Here is a 20,517-nt window from a genome sequence, read left to right on the forward strand (position 1 = left end):
CCTGTTCATAGCCCATCTGTATACGGCCCATCTATCTACTGCATTCCCATACTGTATTTATTTATTTAGCTCCTTTTGCACCACAGTATCTATACTTGCACATCCATCTTTTGCACACCTACCATTCCAGTGTTTAATTGCTATTTGTAATTACTTCGCCACCATGGCCTATTTATTGCCTTAACTCCCTTATTTGACCTTATTTGCACTCACTGTATATAGACTGTTTTCTTTCGTTCTACTGTATTATTGACTGTATGTTTTGTTCATTCCATGTGTAACTCTGTGTTGTTGTATGTGTCGAACTGCTTTGCTTTATCTTGGCCAGGTCGCAGTTGCAAATGAGAACTTGTTCTCAACTAGCCTACCTGGTTAAATAAAGGTGAAATAAATAAATTAAATAAAAAAGTCTAGTGAACGTAGAGGAGACCTCCCCACACATTGCGAGCGTCGTAGCTGGGGAGATCTGCGAGAAGGGCCCGGCGCGCGTCCAGAGCTGCCACCGCCAACCGCTGGACCCAACCACTCACCGGTCCGCCTTCGGCCCGCCGACGGACACCACCCCGACGAACCCCCGCACGCAGCCCCTTGCACGAGAGACTGCGAGATGGGCCACACAACAAACTTCCAATGGTGGCGAGAGGAGGGCGACAGAGCGACTGCTCCCCCAGCCGCGGCTCGAGCCCAGCCTCACTTCGCACCCCAGACCGACTGTCACAGCTCTTAGAGCCAATCCTTATCCCGAAGTTACGGATCTTTTTTTGCCAACTTCCCTCATCTACATTGTTATAACATGCCAGAGGCTGTTCACCTTGGAGACCTGCTGCGGATATGGGTACGGTACGGCCCGGCGTGAGATTAACACCCTCTCCCCCAGATTTTCAAGGGTCAGAGAGAGCTCACCGTAGGCCACCAACACCGCAACACTTTCCAGGGCTTGGGCCCCTCTTTAGGGACAAACCCATTCAAGGGCGCACTGCCCTTCACAAAGAAAAGAGAACTCTCCCCGGGGCTCCCGCCAGCTTCTCCGGGATCGGTCGCGTTACCGCACTGGATGCCTCGTGGCGCTGTCTCCACCAGTCCGTGGACATTCTGAAAGTAACTTGAGTCCAGTAGTTCACATGACCACGGAGATATTGACATTTTAAATAATGTAAAAATGTGTGAGATGAAAATGGGCAAACAAAAGGATGTGCAATAGAGAAGGGTAGTCAGTGAACATTCTGAACCTCGTTTGAGGTCAGTAGGTCACATGACCAAGGAGCTATTTAAATGAGAAACATTGAAAAACATTGAAAATTCATGTACAATTGCATGAGATGAAAATGGACAAATAAAGGGTGCCAATATAGAAGGGTAGTCAGTGGACATTCTGAACCTCGTTTGAGTCTCGTAGATCACATGACCAAGGAGATTTGAAATTTGAAATGAGAAACTTTAAAAAAGTTGATGTAAAAACATGTGATATGAAAATGTACAAAATAAAGGGTGTGCAATGTATAGGTCCACTGAGTGTACATTCTGAACCTTGTTTGAAGTCAGTAGGTCTCATGACCAAGGAGACATTGAAATTGGAAACAGTGAAAAACATTAAATTCATGTCAAATTGAGTGAGATGAAAATGGGCAAACTAAAGGGTGTGCAATGTGTAGGCCCACTGAGTGATCATTCTGAACCTTGTTTGAAGTCAGTAGGTCACATGACCAAGGAGCTATTGAAATTCAAAAATGTTAGTAAGTCATTTAAATAAGTGCAAGATAAAAATCAACCAAGAAAGTGTGTGCAATGTGTGTCTAAGCCATCGGGTTAGCTAGAACCTGTTGTAAAAGTTTTAGGAGTAATGGTTAAAAAGCTATTGAAATTCAAACAATTAGATGTGCCACTATGTTGACGGTCCCTAACTGTTCTTGGTGGACGTAACGAAATTTACAGGCAAATATCCGTTTAATATCCAACCTGAATCTGTCTTTACCTCGGTTCCTCCCACTGTGACTCGGGAAAGCATGCAGTTTAGGGTACAGATGAAATAGGTCTAATAGGTCTATGTGCAGTTTTACAGCTAATATCCTGCAATTCTACACATATTGCCATCGGATGGAGGCAAATGCTTTCTGTTTTTCATATGATAACTGATGATCATGGTAATTCGACCATGCCTGCAAATTTACCAATAAAAATGTTTTTGATGACATTGGCTATAATTGAGTGACAACCAAATTTCGAAATTGCACCTTGTGTATTCTATTATTCTAACTCAACAGTAAATTGCGACCCTGAGTGAGATACAGCCTGGAATCGCTAAAAAAATGTATCACACTTGGCCGCGATAGGGAGTCCCTTTGGGCGGGGCACAATTGGCCCAGCGGTGTCCGGTTTTGGCCGGGGTAGGCCGTCAGTGTTCAGATCATTTTGTGAAGTTTAAAATGTACTGTATCTGCATACACATCAGAGAGAGATTGTGTGTGTGTGTGTGTGTGTGTGTGTGTGTGTGTGTTGTGTTGTTTCTGACAAAAAGAAGAGACAAGAGAATAGTTTATCTGCATGTATGCATGAACGCTTGTTTATGTGCACAACAGTGAGTTTGTGTGTATGCGTTTGTTTTTTATGCTAATGTGATTCTTGTGTCATCCGTTTCTTTGTCTTTGCAGCAGCAGCAGAGGTAATGGTGCATGAATTCTACATACCACTAGGCTGACTAGACAAGGCAGCTAGCATCACAAAGACTATCCACAGCGTAGAACACTATAGAGATGAGATGCCTTGTCAACCACCCATTTTTCTCTCTCTCTCATGTAACAATGTACATATTGCCAAAGTTTATTTTGGATAATTACAATATAAAAATGAGAATCAAAATTGTCATTGGGACAACAGTAACAACAATAACCAAGGGTCAAAATAACCATACATTCAACAATAACAATAAGCATACAGTAGAGGACATGTGCAGGTTTATTGGACTGTCCCTCAATTTATGGCAGGCAGCAATGTAGTGCGTTGCCAACCCACAGCTCTCTGCGTCCTCCCCCAACAGGACGGGTAGCCTATCCTCATCAGAGACGTCTTTGAAACCTTGAATAAGGGTTTCAAACTTGGGGAAATTACACTCTCTAATTGTTTTATATTTCTGACATTTTGTCAGGAAATGCAGCTCTGTCTCAGGTTCTGCTGTTGTGCAGTGGTTGCACAGCCTATCCTCTACAGGGAGACAGGTTTTCCTGTGTCTACCCTTCTCAATGGCAAGGCTGTGCTCACTGAGCCTGTACTTTATCAAGGTTTTTCCAAGGTTTTGATCAGTAACCATGGTCAAATATTTAGCCACTGTGATTTAGGGCCAGATAGCACTGCATTTTGCTTTGTGTTTGTACTTCCCAATAAGCAATGTAGTTTTGTTTCGACTGTGTTTTAATTTGGTTTATTCTGATTGATTGGATCCCTCTCTCTCTCTCTCCCCCCACACTGTCACAGTTGGATTGTTGGATGTATCTGCTAGGTGTTGGCTAGAGTGCATGTGCCAATCCCAGAGTGGGTACATTGGCTATCTAAAGCAACATTTTCACATCATTCCATACATGGGAATTTACCCCCAAAACAGACAATACCAGGAATTCAGCTAAACGTGTTTAATTTATGAAATCTGTTCCCAAGTATTCCCACGAATAAAAATAGACGTGGTCGTGTCTCAATGTAATCAAGTTATGGAATTTTTGTTCTTTTCAAATACAATCCCTTTTGGCGCCTAGATGCTCAGTTTGCAGTGTAGAACTACCTATAAATTATAATTACTTTCCAGCCCCCCGACCATTCACTCAAACAAAAACCGACCTGCGTCTGAATCTAGTTGCCCAAATGCCTACCCGTGGTATAAAAACTATTACATAGAGGTTATGTGTAGAAATGTTCTTATTAACAAGCCTATAGCAATTAAAGACATTGGCATGGGAAAACAGAAATAGATCGAATATGAGCAACACCTTACCTTTTAGTGTCTGCTCTGGACGTTGTGCAAGCGTGCCTTTTGACATTACTTTCACTTTGGTAGACTACAGCGCTTTTGTAGTTTAAACTGCCACCCCCGCCCTCCTCTTCTCCCTTAATGTGAAAAAAAGGTCCCTGTACCACTTGGACATTCTGGGGATTTATGACCCCCGGGCTGCATTGAGACCTCAACGAACCTTTATGGCTCCACTAGGATACATTCACATATCCCGGAAGGAATATGATGTTATTGGAGTTCTAATCCAGCGTTATAAATTGACGTAGACATTTCGAACCTCCCCGCATATAAATCAACTAGTGGATATAATAATCTAAAGATGCCCGTTTTAAATGCCATTCTCGGAATCGCAGTTCAGGTCTTTTGCGGTCAGTGCAGGTGGCTGTAATTCAGAGCCGGAAAATAAGATAAATACCCTTTACACTGCGGACACTCAAAGCCTACACATGGAGGCGTCGATTGCGTTAGTAACAGTTTCCGCAGGGGTGCATAATGCAATAAAAAACCACACGGAATTATGATGCAATATGAATGTCTTTGAATGGAAATGATTCATTTGCAGTACAAATACGCTCATGTATTTTGTATTCCATTGTTATAACCTAATTCCTAAAAATAAAAAAAAAAACCCTATCGACTATGGATTATGTCATCTGTCTGGGGAGCAACTTCTCTGGTGACAGAAGTTAAAGATCTTCACATAGTAGAGGAAGATTTGGAGTGGAGCTGCATGGGTGCTCTTTGATATCACAGCATCTACCCAAATCACTTCGAAATCATTTTAGGTTGGAGCAGCTGTGTCCATGGTAGCTCATGCATGCTCAATGAATGACACACACACACACAATTCATTTGTTGCATTGCTGTTTATAGGCAGAATGGCAACATGTTGATCCATATCTTTGTTTTATTGCCTACATGTGCCTGCAGTGTTTTTGGATACACCATTGCTACTGCCAGAACCAGCACCTGACTCTAGACACAATAGTGTGCACATGGTTCTCTTTCTTTTTTACCTGCAAAATTTAGGGTCAATTCCTCCAACAATATCACCACCAGTGATTGCTGTCAATTCAAGGGAATTGATTCAGGCCTATATCTGGTTGGTAAACATAGACCATTCATTCATTCAACTAGGCCACTGGGCTATTCAATTCCGGTCCTGGTGGACCAAAATGCTTCTGTTTTTTATTGCACTCACCTGGTGTCCCAGGTCTGAATCGGTCCCTGATTAGAAAGAGAAGATGAAACCCAGAAGTGATTTGGCCCTCCAGGACCAACATTGAATAGTCCTGATCGCGGCATTGCTCCAATCAAAGACTTGAAACTCAGCCCTTCTCCTGAGCTGAAATTGCCTTCCAATCAATCATTTCTGGATTTTCTTAATCACCAGCCAAGACAGCAGTCAACCTTGTCGACTTTGTCACAAACAGTACCTACTGGGCCATGAAAAGTATTCCATTCATACTACCATTACAATTGGTTAACGGCATTTTCACAGTCACGTTTACATTCAAATAATTCTTAATATGCAAAATGACCGACAATAATATGAGCATCCTACTCACTACACATACAACAAACAAAACAGGTAAACATGGATCCTAGTCCTGGGGATTGGGAAACGTTTAGTTTCTTTGCCCTAGCACTGACACACTTGACTCAAGGTTGAATCAGGTGTGTTAGTGTCAGGGCAAGAACACTTTTGTTGCACCTGTTTTGGGTCCCCAGAACCAGGATTGAGAAACACTGACATATACATTAAACTAGTGCTGCTGGGTCGGCACCTACAGACAGAGATGTATAGATAATGATGAGATACTCATGCCCCCCCCCCCCCCCCCAAACGATTGGAGTTGTTGTCCCAGGCGACAAGCGTAAGGCGAAAATAAGCCCATAGAAATGCATTGGCTTGTTTTGGAAAGATTTTGGCGTCAGTGAAACGTTGTGCTTCGCCTCTTCCTCTCTGCTATAAATGATCCCATTCTGGGGAACTTAAAGGACCCCCCAGAGGAAGTTGCCGCCACTATTTTGACGTAATCATCAACAAATAGGGCACTGACAGCAGTCTGTCTTGCTAACATTATCTAGCTAGTCATCTTGCTAGTTAATGTTACTCGTTGCGTTTTTTTTTTTTTTACTACACCAGTAGCCAGCTACTGTAGATCTATGGCTGGTTCTGGAGCTGGATTTGTCATAAGCATTGATTCAGGGAAAACTCCGCCACAGATGGAAAACACTGGCCTATCTTTGACACCGCCATCTATCGTTATCTCCAAAGTTTTGGCATCTTCCACAAATTATGGCCTCGACTCCACCATAAAAATAATTACAGAGAATAATATGAAGCTCCTGTAATATTTATAACGACTGCTGATATGCGTTTTCGAATTGTCGTGCAACCTTTGGTACAGTAGGCAGGCTGCTGGCAGGTTTTGGCTGGGGTACAGCAAAACCAAGTCATCTTATGGTTCTCACAGGGGAATTGAAATGATAGGCTACAATAACTTTACTTACATTAACTATACATTCCTTTACATTTTCTTTCGCTGGTGCCTTTTCATGATCTGAATAGACACTTGTGGTTTCTAGCTAACCTTCCATCAATCAAAACAGTGGAGCCTGTAGTGAAGCAAAAACTTTAGTTGTCAAAACCATTCAGAAACAGGGGGGAAGCGGGTTTGCAAAACGCCATCATATCAGACATTTATACCATTTATAAAATGGTCAAATATATATATATATGTATATACTTTTAATACAGACTATCAAAAAAACAAGTAAACATTTACAAATGATCCAAACGCGAAGAAGAATAACTTTGCAGCGGTTTCTGATGAATTAACATGCTGGTAACATTGACATAAAACCCAGCCCTGAAACAAAAGGTAGGCTCTGGCCATTGTCTTTCAACTAAAAAAAAACTGGATTTCTACTGGTGAGGGTGTTTAAAAACAAAAATTAATCTCGCCCGTAATCAAAAAGCAACTCAAGAGTAGCTGTGCTGATCTAGGATCCATCCCTGTCCATATACTCTTATTAATTAGGATCTAAAAAGGCAAAAGTGTCCCGACACCAGACACTCCTAATCTGAGATGCTTTATGAATACGAGCCCTGGAGATGATCCCTAGCCCAAAAATTAAGAAGATATCCTGGACAGGATTTGGATCAATTACATTTCAATAAAGTAAATTCAAATGTGATTTTTTATTCAAATAGAAAAACAGAACATTTGATTAAATAACTGTTTCTCCTTCTCTTATGTATAGAGAAATCATTGACAAATCTAATTCAATTGTTTTTAAATCACTGAATTTGAATTTACTTCCTGAATCGATTGAAATGAAATAGACCCCAACCCCTGATATCTTATCCTAATGGTTGATGTTCACTGCAGCCGACCCATTCCGTTAGTGATCTACATTCATGTGAGAACAGAGTTAAACCAAAATTACAAGTCAGTCCCGCTTCTTTAAACTTCCACTGCTTCTCCTATAGATGTATTTTTAACTTGGGAAGTGTTTTTGAGGCCAACTTAAAAGGACTTTTCAATCAAACATTACAACTCTTTCCAACAGTAGTTCACAATCAAGATGATAAAATAGAAAAGAAAGCCATAATGGTGCGTTCACAAAGAAAGAAAAACAATTGAAAAAAAAGTTATTGCCTACCTGTGACCTATGTGGGGATAACCTCCACTAATTCCCTTCTCTTTTTGTGGAGATTTTTCTCTCACTTCCCCATCCCTTCTTCCCTAGCTCTCTGGCTCATCCTTGTTAGTTCCCTTGCTTCCTATTTGCACTTCTCCATCTCTTCAACTCTCTCTCCCTCCATCACACCGAATCTCTTAGGGCTTTCTTTATACACAACCACACTCAAGATAATATTATCCCACTATCAAAAAACAAAGCAAACCCCTACCCCCATCCCACCCCATAGTCCCTTCTTTCCCTGTAAGTGTTCACTGCTGTTTCTTATCCTGGGCCTGTGAGTTCTCCGTCTTAGCTGGGGTAAGCACAGAGAGGAGGTCCAATAGAGCCCGACTGATCTGGGCCCCGAACCGGTGTGAGTCCTGAGAGAGACAAATAGGAGATACAATGATTTGACTTGGTTTATTTCTGGGGAGAAATATGATGGACAAATATGGAGAGAGAGAGAGTGAGAGAGAGAGAGAGACATATTTCAATGTGGCTTTACTTATCGGGAGTGGGAGTTAAAGACTTGTACACATAGAAGGGAGGGAGGGATAGATACAGTAGACAGAGAAAGGGAGATGAGAGGGAGGTGGGGGTCTTTAAAAGGGCACATTCATAATGTTCAGCTGACCATGCATGATTTGTGTCGGTTTAAAAGAGAGACAAAAATGTACCGGTTGTCAACGTTTCCATTTGCTATATGCATGTTAACATCTGTCACCAATACATGTGAGTGTATAACACACACTAACCGTCTCAGAGAAGGAGTGCTTGCAGGATACATGGTAGTTGATCATGTCCTCTCCTACGATAATGTACGACACTCCGTAGCCATCGTCTGCCACCTGGAACAGAGGTAAGAAGTGGGAAAAGTAGCAAAAGGGTGTGTGTGTCTGCGTAGGGGTGTGTGTGTGTGTGTGTGCGTCGTGGTGTGTGTTTACTCACAGGGCCAAAGCTTCCCCAGGTAGTTGAAGTCTGGGTAGTGGTGTGTGTGTGTGTGTGTGTGTGTATGTGTGTGCCTGCGCAGTGGTGTGTGTTTTACTCACAGGGCCAAAGCCTCCCCCCAGAGATATAAAGTCTGGGTGGTTCTTCATGTCAAACAGCTCCAACTGCTGAACCGGAGTCTGACTGGTGGAGAGGCGCCAGGGCTCTGACAGCACCTAGATGGACAGACACACAGAAGGATCTAGGTGTTGTCGGCGCCCTAGCAGACGCTTTTAACCAAAGCGACTTACAGTCATGCGTGTATACATTATTATTATTTTTTTTAAGTATGGGTGGCCCGGGAATTGAACCCACTATCTTATTTCAGACGCTACAGGATATTAACAGAGCCTGACACACAAACACCAGGGCCTGATTAATGCAGGGGCTTACAGGGGCTGAAGTTAAGGAACCTCTTTACTTGGCAATTTGACTGTTAAGCTCAAGGGTACACTAGCAATACACTAGCCAGTCCTGAATTGAATGGGAACTGCCATCTATGGATTATATTTCTATGGTTGTTTGGAGCTGTCAAGTTTACCTTTCTCAAACTTTCAATTACAATGTGGAAAAAACACATTTTGGAAAGTAAATGCCTACTGCTGAAAAGAGAAACATAATTTGACTGTGGAACCAATAGAATTATTTTTATTTTTATCAACAACTTCCAATTTTGAGCAAATAGCAGACCTGTTTTTCAAAGTAGCATATCTTGAGATGACTAATGCCACGTCGAGCACAGAGCCATCACCGGTGAGTAGCCTTCATCTTCATCATTGGGTGAGTCACTACTGGAAAGTTTCCTTAGTAGTCTACTGTAGCCTAGTGGAATCGGAAAGTATTCAGACCCCTTTACTTTTTACAGGTTATATTATGTTTAAAGCCATGTTCTAAAATTGATTAAATTAATTGTTTTCCTCATCAATCACACACAATACCCCATAATGACAAAGCAAAAATCAGGTTTAGAAATTTTAGCAAATGCATTTACAAATAAAATATTAGAAATGTACATAAGTATTCAGACCGTTTGCTATGAGACTCAAAATTGAGCTCAGGTGCATCCTGTTTCCATTGATCATCCTTGAGATGTTTCCAGAACTTGATTGGAGTTCACTTGTTGTAAATTCAATTGATTGGACATGATTTGGAAAGGCACACACCTGTCTATATAAGGTCCCACAGTTGACAGTGCATGTCAGAGCAAAAACCAAGCTATGAGGTCGAAGGAATTGTCCATCGAGTTCTGAGACAGGATTGTGTCGAGGCACAGATCTGGGGAAGGGTACCAAAACATTTCTGCAACATTGAAGGTCCCCAACAACACAGTGGCCTCCATCATTCTTAAATGGAAGAAGTTTAGAACCACCAAGACTCTTCATATAGCTGGCTGCCCGGCCAAACTGAGCAATCGGGGGAGAAGGGCCTTGGTCAGTGAGGTGACCAAGAACACAACGGTCACTCTGACAGAGCGATGGGGGGAGAACCTTCCAGAAGGACAACCATCTCTGCAGCACTCCACCAATCAGGCCTTTATGGTAGAGTGGCCAGACGGAAACCATTCCTCAGTAAAAGGCACATGACAGCCCGCTTGGAGTTTGAAAAAATGCACCTAAAGGACTCTTAGACCATGAGAAAGATTGAACTATTTCGCCTGAATGCCAAGCGTCATGTCTGGAGGAAACCTGACACCATCCTTACAGTGAAACATGGTGCTGGCAGCATCATGCTGTGTGGATGTTTTTCAGCAGCAGGGACTGAGAGACTAGTCAGGTTTGAAGGAAAAATGAACAGAGCAAAGTACAGAGAGATCATTGATAAAAACCTGCTCCAGAGAGCTCAGGACCTCAGACTGGGGCGAAGGTTCACCTTCCAACAGAACAAGGACCCTAAGCACACAGCCAAGACAACGCAGGAGTGGCTTTGGGACAAGTCTCTGAATGTCCTTGAGTGGCCCAGCCAGAACCTGGACTTGAACCCAATCAAACATCTCTGGGGAGACCTGAAAATAGCTGTGTAGCAATGCTCCCCATCCAACCTGACAGAGTTTGAAAGGATCTGCAGAGAGGAATGGGAGAAATTCCCCAAATACAGGTTTTCCAAGCTTGTAGCGTCATACCCAAGATGACTCGAGGAAGTAATCGCTGCCAATGGTGCTTCAACAAAGTACTGAGTAAAGGGCCTGAATACTTATGTAAATGTGATAAGTTTTGTACTTTTAATACATTTGCAAAAAAATTCTAAAAACTGTTTTTGCTTTGTCGTTATGGGGCATTGTATATAGATTGATGAGGAAAAAAAAACAAACAATTTAATCCACTTTAGAATAAGGCTGTATCCTAATATTGTACTCTCTGTGCGCCTCTTCATTGGCCTGGCCTGGGCTATTGTTTGCATTCAAGAACACGTCGTTTTTATTGATCTCCATTTGTCAGTGTCAGAGTAGACACTCATTTTGGTCATTTGTGTAGCATTAAAACAATATTCTGCTAATAATGTCTTATGCCATGTAAATGATGTATAAATTGCATGAAATGCGTTTATCATAGGCCAATTATTTGTGGACCCTGCTCAAAACATTTCCCCATGGGTGGAAATTCTTAAAATTCCAATTAGGGCTTCATAATAAAGGGTATTTTACGCCAACAGTAAATGTAGCCACGCACTGCTACTGAAGTTAACGAATTGCATCTTTGTGTGCTGATTTGTTCACAGAAAATGGGGACGTGCCGGGAAGGGGGATACTGTTCTTGCTAGCAGGTTAGCACCTACCTCTGTTAGGAACGGTGACTCCACCCCCAGGTATTTAGACACCACGTACAGGCAGAAGAGGTGCCTGTCAATGCCGGACCCTGTCATGGCCAATCGGTAGAGGTTCTGGTGCTTCTCAGCAGCCAATCGGAAAAGCCGCCTGCAGTGCTCCGGCCCCTGTAATAAGATAACCTGTCTGTTAGAAGTGAGATATGATGAATTGTGATTACAGTTGATGGTAGTAGTGGGGCGAAAGAGGTTACAAAAAAAACACACAAAAAACAACTGTAATATGAGAGTGAAACCCCCATAAGAGGTTAATGTACATATTTATGGCGTGAAACTGGTTCCGCTAGAGTAGGAGATTATTATAGAGTTAATCCTCATTATTTTAATGGGGATATGCTAATTACTTTTGGAGTATTTTATTTATTTAGTTGAGAATGTAGTAGTTTAACTCTGTGAGGTGCAGATAATGGAGTTAAGTGCAGTTATCCATCAGGTATGAGCAAATCTGTCATAATCCTGGAGCTAGATATTGCAATTGAGATTATGACTCAAAACATTTGGTGAAAACTTGATCGTTCCATGAGACAAGTGTCAAGGTAGAGAACAGCACTTCTAAAATGAGCTAATAGGACTTAATACATGCTGAGGTAACTGGAAATAATAATTAGCTTGATCCCAAATGTGATATTTTAACTTATTAGAATCCTATTAATGAAATGTACAGGACCAGTCAAAAATTTGAACACACCTACTCATTCATAAAAAGGGCAGCAAAGAAGCCACTTCTCTCCAGGAAAAAACATCAGGGGCAGACTGATATTCTGCAATAGGTACAGGGATCGGACTGCTGAGGACTGGGATAAAGTCACTTTCTCTGATGAATCCCCTTTCCGATTGTTTGGGGCATCCGGAAAAAAGCTTGTCCGGAGAAGACAAGGTGAGCGCTACCATCCGTCCTGTGTCATGCCAACAGTAAAGCATCCTGAGATCGTTCATGTGTGGGGTTGCATCTCAGCCCACTCCATTGGCTTGCCTAAGAACACAGCCATGAATAAAGAATGGTACCAACACATCCTCCGAGAGCAACTTCTCCCAACCATCCAGGAACAGTTTAGTGACGAACAATGCTTTTCCAGCATGATGGAGCACCTTGCCATAAGGCAAAAGTGATAACTAGGTGGCTCTGGGAACAAAACATGGATATTTTGGGTCCATGGTCAGGAAACCCCCCTGACCTTAATCCCATTGAAAACTTGTGGTAAATCCTCAAGACAAACAAAAACCCACTAATTCTGACAAACTCCAAGCATTGATTATGCAAGAATGGGCTGCCATCAGTCAGGATGTGACCCAGAAGTTAATTAACAGCATGTCAGGGCGGATTGCAGAGGTCTTGAAAAAGAAGGGTCAACACTGCAAATATTGACTCTTTGCATCAACTTCATGTAATTGTCAATAAAAGCCTTTGACACTTATGCAATGCTTGTAATTATAATTCAGTATTCCATAGTAACATCTGTCAAAATTATCTGAAGACACTGAAGCAGCAAACTTTGTGGAAATTAATATTTGTGTCATTCTCAAAACTTTTGGCCACGACTGGATGTCCCAAAAAACGTGTGACAACACAGTGAACATAATGTAGGCCTACCTGTTAGGGTAACATGGGGTTACCTGCCAACTGCGAAATGGCGGCAATGATTTTGCACTGGCGCATTGCCACAGTTAAATGACTGCAGAGGAAACACTGGTGTGAAGCACAAATGTCTTGCATCGCTCTCATCTCAATATCTGTGTCAAAGGGCTAATATTTTTTGGGCCTCTTGACATATGGATATTGCATATGTCAATATCCCAATTTCAATTTGAATTAAATTAATCTTACAGCCGTAAGAGTCATCAGTGTCTGAAGAAAGAATGCAAATCCCTTTGAGTGAAACCCGTTTCTTCCTAAATTACCTTACTTATACTGGAGTGAAATCTGTTTCACTAGCAAGTGTGTGAACACATTCATTCCGAAGTGAATGTGACTCCGCATCAATAACACAGTAAAACCTGTGAAATCTATTTTCACTGAGCCACTGGGAAGGTTCTAGAAGAACTTATGAGCACCATTAAAACATCCCCAATCAGTAAGCCTACCTCTCCGCTCTCCACAGCTTTGACAAAGGCACAGCCCTCATTGGAGCAGGATCGTACAGTCTCAGTCCTCCCCTCTCGGAACAGCCGTGTCATGGAGGCCTCGTAGGTGAGGCAAAACGTCTTACGATCCTGGGAGACAAAAAAAGGTCAAGGGAACATTATTAGTATATTTATGTGAAATGATCAGTAATTCTTCTCAATGTTCATGGATGATAATAATGTTATGTTTTTGTTTTTTCAAACCTTGTACAGCTCAGCATACTGCACAATTGTATTATACAGAAATAGACCATTTCTGTGGTAGCCTACTCTAATTCCATTCCTAGTTGCAAGATGTTGTTCTTGTAAAATAATGTTATTGTATTATGAAACATTTTATTCAGTTGTAGTAGTCTGTAATGTCAGCAACCTCTTAAACAAACACCTGTGTACTATGTAAGAGTAGGAGAGGAATGATCGTTTCCTTGTCAGAAGGAATGAAAGAGACCTTTACTAGAGGTAACTGACGCCAGTGGCATGACTCAACGAGTCCCTGGTCTTTCCAAAAATTCCCAACAGTTTGACATCTTGTTTGACTAGTGAGAGGAGATAGAACTGGGGAAGATACCATGTCAAGAGGTATTAGTAGGGAGCTGGCAGAGAAGGATTCACAAGGTTTATTTAGCTATAGTACTTACCCAAGACTAAAGCATGCATGGAATTCAGAGATTAAATTCAAATAAGAATGTAAAGCGGCCAAATAAATCAGCTACAGTCTTTTTCAATGCGCTTGAGTTACAGTATATGTGGAGGAAAACTTTATGGAGGAAAACTTGGGTTAGTACCCACATCTGCCTTCTGAATGTGTCTTTCAAAGAGTAGCACCTTTACCAGGGGATTTCCAAAACTGTATTAGATTACATCATATCAATAGGGACCAGTGACTTCACTTTGAGTTCCATTTTGTAGTGTCCGCCATCTTTAGGACCGCCCATTCTGGCGCAACTAGTCTGGTCAAAGACGGCAACTAACGCCAAGATCGCACATCTAACCACACCTGGAAAACCAAGATATTTTGACAAGATTGAAATACTCTGTTGTGATTCATATCTCGCTCCTAGCGAGCTTTTCACAGCACCTAAACTCAGCAAACAAAATCCTCCCTCATACTATAGATGTAGCTAGCTAACATTAATGTGGCATTACTACTTAGCTAGCTAACGCTACCTTTTTCTGACATAAACAAACTTACGTGAGTTGCAGCAACAGGCAGCTGCTTCGTGAAAACGAATAATAATGTCAGCTAGATACTAATTTAGCAACAGAAGCTAGCTAGCTTTTATTGGAAGAATTCAACATTGTGTGAGACGCACTGGGTTAGCTGCATCCCTTTTGTTTCATATGAAGTATGACGGCTGGCTCAGCTAGCTAGCTAGCTAGCTAGCTTAGCTATTGATGGACAAATCATGCTAGCTTTCATGACATTGTCAAACTTCATAAACACTGCTCATCGGTGCACAAAACACCTTAGTTAGATGTAAAATGGTACAACTAAGACAGATTTCTTGTTTTAGCTTTGATTAATTCAGTGATTTAGGCAATGGACCGCAATGGATGACAGACTTCTAAAGAACTTAAGAACACTTGGAATCAATAAATAGGCATAGAGGGTCTTCTCAATGTCGTATATATAGTGCCTTCGGAAAATATTCAGACCCCTTGACTTTTTCCACAGAAATATCACATTTACATAAGTATTCAGACCCTTTACACCTTTGGCAGCGATTACAACCTCGCGTCTTCTTGGGTATACAAGCTTGGTACACAAGCTTGGCACACCTATATTTGGAAAGTTTCTACCATTCTTATCTGCAGATCCTCTCAAGCTCTGTCAAGTTTGACGGGGAGCATTGATGCACGGCTATTTTCAGGTCTCTCCAGAGAAGTTAGATTGGGTTCTAGTCCGGGCTCTGGCTGGGCCATTCAAGGACATTCCGAGACTTGCCCCAAGGCCACTCCTGCATTATCTTGGCGCTGTGCTTATGGTCGTTGTTCTGTTGGAAGGTGAACCTTCGCCCAGTCTGAGGTCCGGAGCGCTCGGGAGCAAGGAACTCTCTTGTTTCTCATGGTCTGAGAGTCTTTAGGTGCCTTTTGGCCAACTCCAAGCGGGCTGTCATGTGCCTTTTACTGAGGAGTGGCTTCCGTCTGGTCACTCTACCTTAAAAGGCCTGATTGGTGGAGTGCTGTCGAGATGGTTGTCCTTCTGGAAAATACTCCCATCTTCACTGAGGAACACTAGAGCTCTGTCAGAGTAACCATTGGGTTCTTGGTCACTTCCCTGACCAAGGCCCTTCTCCCTCAATTGCTCACTTTGGCTGGGCGGCCAGCTCTAGGAAGAGTCCTGGTAGTTCTAAATTTCTTCCATTTAAGACTGATGGAGGACACTGTGTTCTTGGGGACCATCAATGCTGCAGACATTTTTTGGTACTCTTCCCCAGATCTTGGAGCTCTACGGAGAATTCATTCGCCGTCATGACTGGGTTTTCGCTCTGATATGCACTGTCAACTGTGGGACCTGATCTAGACAGGTGTGTGCCTTCAAGGGGTCTGAATACTTTCCGAACGCACTCCATGTTATAGGAATGTCCTGCTTACCCTGTAGTAAGCTAGCTGCAGAGCCAGCTGAATGAAGGACATCCCCATTAATTAACTCACCCTGTAGTAAGCTAGCTGCAGAGCCAGCTGAATGAAGGACATCCCCATTAATTAACTCACCCTGTAGTAAGCTAGCTGCAGAGCCAGCTGAATGAAGGACATCCCCATTAATTAACTCACCCTGTAGTAAGCTAGCTGCAGAGCCAGCTGAATGAAGGACATCCCCATTAATTAACTCACCCTGTAGTAAGCTAGCTGCAGAGCCAGCTGAATGAAGGCGTCTGGGCTGATCTTCAGCTTTTTGATGCGTCCCTTCCCAAAGTCCCTGAAGGGGAAGACATGACAGTCCACATCGTCAGCTAGGGCCTGTGCCACAGACAGAGAGATGGACACCTGCTCCTGAACCTGAAGAGAGAAAGATGGAGGGGTGAGGGGAGGAAACACTTAATAAAAGCTTGTACATTTGTATTAGTTCATTTTCATTAAGACCTGGTAACTCATTGGCCAGACAATCATTTCAGACCTAGTGCCTAGTTTATCTCTCTCTGCTGATCCTCTGGTTTCCAAGTGACTCAGAACGGGACTCGACTGGAAGCCAAAGGCAGGAGCGGACAAAAAAACAAAAAACAGCTGGTTTTAATTGGCTGATCTCTATCCATCACCATTTAGCGCAACCCTTATAACCTCCCCACAAGTGTCCTGCATACAGGGGTCAGTATTGTTTCGGTGTTCTTGCGCAACAAAGAAAACTGGGTTAGCTTGTGCAACATGGATATGTTCTGTCTCAAAATATATATTCTTTCCAATTCACAGCTGCTTTTGTAGTATCTTCTATGAAGAGTTCAACACTTTTTTCAAACTGCCAGCGGCAAGTGGTCCAACAATCTCCTCCAGTGCTTTGAAATAGTCGTAGCGTTCTACATCACTGTCATTGGTACGGAAAAGACTGTGCTTGTACTTTTTACTGGGATAGTGTTCTGTACAACCACGACATCGTCAACTGCCTTTGATGGCGTATCTTTACTTTTTCTATTTGAAGACAGTGGTATATCATATGTTACAGGATGGCTAGCAGAGTTACGCTCGCTAGTTACTAGAATGAACAGAGATATGTTCCTACTACCTCGGGTTACGGGGAATTATTTATGTGGTGCGCCATAGCAAAAACACTTTTCTGCCTCGATTTGGCCCCATGCCTCATAGTCGTGTGATTCGCTCAGAATTGGAATTGATTATCATGTCACTCAGTAAATCGACCCCCCATAAGTCCCAAACAGTCCCACACTGTTACCCAGGCTCTACGCGCCAGCAATTCGAGCCTGGGCACGAGGTTAGTGTGTAGTAATTCAGAGGGGTTGGGTTAAATGCGGAAGATACATTTCGGTTGAATGCATTCAGTTGTGCAACTGTCTAGGTATTCACTTTCCCTAGTAGGCTGTAAGGGTTGTTAAAGGGCGGGGGTGACACAACAGATGTGAAAGTGCCACTAAACGATTGGTTCCCAGTCTCTCCCCGTCTGACAACAACATCTGGTTGAGATCATGGGAAGTCATGGCAGAGCAAGAGAGAGCACATATTGATGGGAGGGTACTTCTCCCTTTATCTAAATCTTCTTCACCATCTCAGGTATTCAATAATAAGGCCAAAGAGGACCGAGAGAGAAAGACTGCAAGAGATAAAGAAAGATAGAGAGGATACAGAAAACATAACCCATGCTTCGGTCACTTCTAGATTAGACTACTGCAATGCGCTACTCTCCAGCTACCCAGATAAAACACTAAATAAACTTCAGTTAGTGCTAAATACAGCTGCTAGATTCTTGGATTGAACCCCGAAAAATGTATCATATGTGACTGATGGGCTTGATTTGGCCTTAATGTAGCAAAATTTGAAATGGCGTTTTTTTCAATTGGATAAAAGTAGAGACTCTGAGCTATAAAATGGTATATCGTACACTACAGTTGAGGAACAATGGGAAAGTAATTCTGCTTTGAAAGTTGATAAACTTGTAACCCCACTTTTGAGAAAATGGACCTTGAATGTTTTGGTACACCTACTGGAGAGCTCTTTCTTTGTCTACACCCATTCAGCATCGTTCACACCCACTTAAGCCTTAGCCCCACTCATCTCTTTAAGGATTCACATGTGAGGCCATGTGCTAAACATAGTGAGTACGGTAGTGTATTAAACAAACAAAGATTTCAAGACTAAAGCCTGGTTTATACTACGTCTTTCGACATGTCTGTATACAGTTTCCGCAGTGACCTCATGAACTTCCTATTGTCGTCAGACAGCAAACTTGTTATTATGAAAAAGTATAAATACAAAAATGTCAGGTTGCATGACATCAGCAGCCTGGTGGTCCAAAATAGCATAACTGGTGTATTTTAACACCAATAAACCCATCAGTTTAAAAATCAAGTTAGCACATACTGATGGGAGAGTACTTCTCCCTTTATCTAAACTCAGCAAAAAAAGAAACGTCCTCTCACTGTCAACTGCGTTTATTTTCAGCAAACTTAACATGTGTATGAACATAACAAGATTCAACAACTGAGACATAAACTGAACAAGTTCCACAGACATGTGACTAACAGAAATGGAATAATGTGTCCCTGAACAAATCAAAAGTAACCGTCGGTATCTGGTGTGGCCACCAGCTGCATTAAGTACTGCAGTGCATCTCCTCCTCATGGACTGCACCAGATTTGCCAGTTCCTGCTGTGAGATGTTACCCCACTCTTCCACCAAGGCACCTGTAATTTCCCAGACATTTCTGGTGGGAATGGCCCCAGCCTTCACCCTCCGATCCAACAGGTCTCAGACGTGCTCAATGGGATTGAGATCTGGACTCTTCGCTGGCCATGGCAGAACACTGACATTCCTGTCTTGCAGGAAATCACACAAAGAACAAGCAGTATGGCTGGTGGCATTGTCATGCTGGAGGGTCATGTCAGGATGAGCCTACAGGAAGGGTACCATATGAGGGAGGAGGACATCTTCCCTGTAATGCACAGTGTTGAGATTGCCTGCAATGACAACAAGCTCAGTCCGATGATGCTGCGACATACCACCCCAGACCATGACGGACCCTCCACCTCCAAATCGATCCTGCTCCAGAGTACAGGCCTCGGTATAACGCTCATTCCTTCTGTGATAAACGCGAATCTGACCATCACCCCTGGTGAGACAAAACCACGACTCGTCAGTGAAGAGCACTTTTTGCCAGTCCTGTCTGGTCCAGCGACGGCAGGTTTGTGCCCATAGGCGACGTGTTTTCCGGTGATGTCTGGTAGGACCTGCCTTACAACAGGCCTACAAGCCCTCAGTCCAGCCTCTCTCAGTCTATTGGGGACGGTCTGAGCACTGATGGAGGTAATGTGCATTCCTGGTGTAACTCAGGCAGTTGTTGCGGCCATCCTGTACCTGGTGTGATATTCGGACGTACCGATCCTGTGCAGGTGTTGTTACACGTGGTCTGCCACTGCGAGGATGATCAGCTGTCCGTCCTGTCTCCCTGTAGCGCTGTCTTAGACATCTCACAGTACGGACATGCCTCCTTGCAGTATGCCTAAGGCACGTTCACGCAGATGAGCAGGGACCCTGGGCATCTTTCTTTTGATTGTTTTTCAGAGTCAGTAGAAAGGCCTATTTAGTGTCCAAAGTTTTCATAACGGTGACCTTAATTGCCTACCGTCTGTAAGCTGTTAGTGTCTTACCGACCGTTCCACAGGTGCATGTTCATTAATTGTTTATGGTTCATTGAACAAGCATGGGAAACAATGTTTAAACTCTTTACAATGAAGATCTGTGAAGTTATTTGGATTTTTACGAATGGTCTTTGAAAGACAGGGTCCTGAAAAAGGGACGTTTCTTTTTTTGCTGAGTTTACATTACATATTATCCAGAGCGATTTACAGTCGTGAATGCATACATTTCATACGTTTTTCTCCGTACTGGTCCTAATCTTCTGCCTATGTCTCAGCTCTTCAATAATAAGGCCAAAGAGGCCCGAGATAGAAAGACAGTGAGAGATCAAGAAAGATGAGAGAATGCAGAAAAACAAATCCATGCTTTTGTCACTTCTAGATTAGACTACTGCAATGCTCTACTCTACGGCTACCTGGATAAAACACTAAATAAACTTCAGTTAGTGCTAAATACAGCTGCTAGAATCCTGACTAGAACCAACAAATATGATCATTTTACTCCAGTGCTAGCCTCTCTACACTGGCTTCCTGTTAAGGCTAGGGCTGATTTCAAGATTATACTGCTAACCTACAAAGCATTACATGCACTTGCTC

At 42.7% G+C, this 20,517-nt stretch overlaps 2 protein-coding genes across 4 annotated transcripts in view; both read right to left on the reverse strand.

Moving 5' to 3' along the window:
• The window catches only part of LOC115110062 (uncharacterized), a 39,849-nt gene extending 35,412 nt beyond the window's left edge, over window positions 1-4,437 (reverse strand). The window contains exon 1 of one of the 2 annotated variants that reach the window (XM_029635398.2): window positions 3,980-4,437. The gene's annotated coding sequence lies outside the window, so the exon portion shown is untranslated. The remainder of the gene's footprint in view (window positions 1-3,979) is intronic. The other variant, XM_029635399.2, reaches the window with a different exon arrangement.
• A 407-nt stretch (window positions 4,438-4,844) lies between these two features.
• The window catches only part of cpt1a2b (carnitine palmitoyltransferase 1A2b), a 51,224-nt gene continuing 35,551 nt past the window's right edge, over window positions 4,845-20,517 (reverse strand). For both annotated transcript variants that reach the window (XM_029635403.2, XM_029635402.2), the window contains exons 14-19: window positions 16,454-16,618; window positions 13,580-13,708; window positions 11,450-11,605; window positions 8,740-8,853; window positions 8,446-8,538; window positions 4,845-8,070 (exon numbers count right to left, since the gene is read on the reverse strand). In XM_029635403.2, coding sequence (XP_029491263.1) covers window positions 7,960-8,070; window positions 8,446-8,538; window positions 8,740-8,853; window positions 11,450-11,605; window positions 13,580-13,708; window positions 16,454-16,618 — 768 coding nt within the window. In that variant the 3' untranslated portion in view covers window positions 4,845-7,959. The remainder of the gene's footprint in view (window positions 8,071-8,445; window positions 8,539-8,739; window positions 8,854-11,449; window positions 11,606-13,579; window positions 13,709-16,453; window positions 16,619-20,517) is intronic.

This window comes from Oncorhynchus nerka, linkage group LG26, assembly GCF_034236695.1.
Source record: "Oncorhynchus nerka isolate Pitt River linkage group LG26, Oner_Uvic_2.0, whole genome shotgun sequence".
In the NCBI taxonomy this organism is placed as follows: domain Eukaryota; kingdom Metazoa; phylum Chordata; class Actinopteri; order Salmoniformes; family Salmonidae; genus Oncorhynchus; species Oncorhynchus nerka.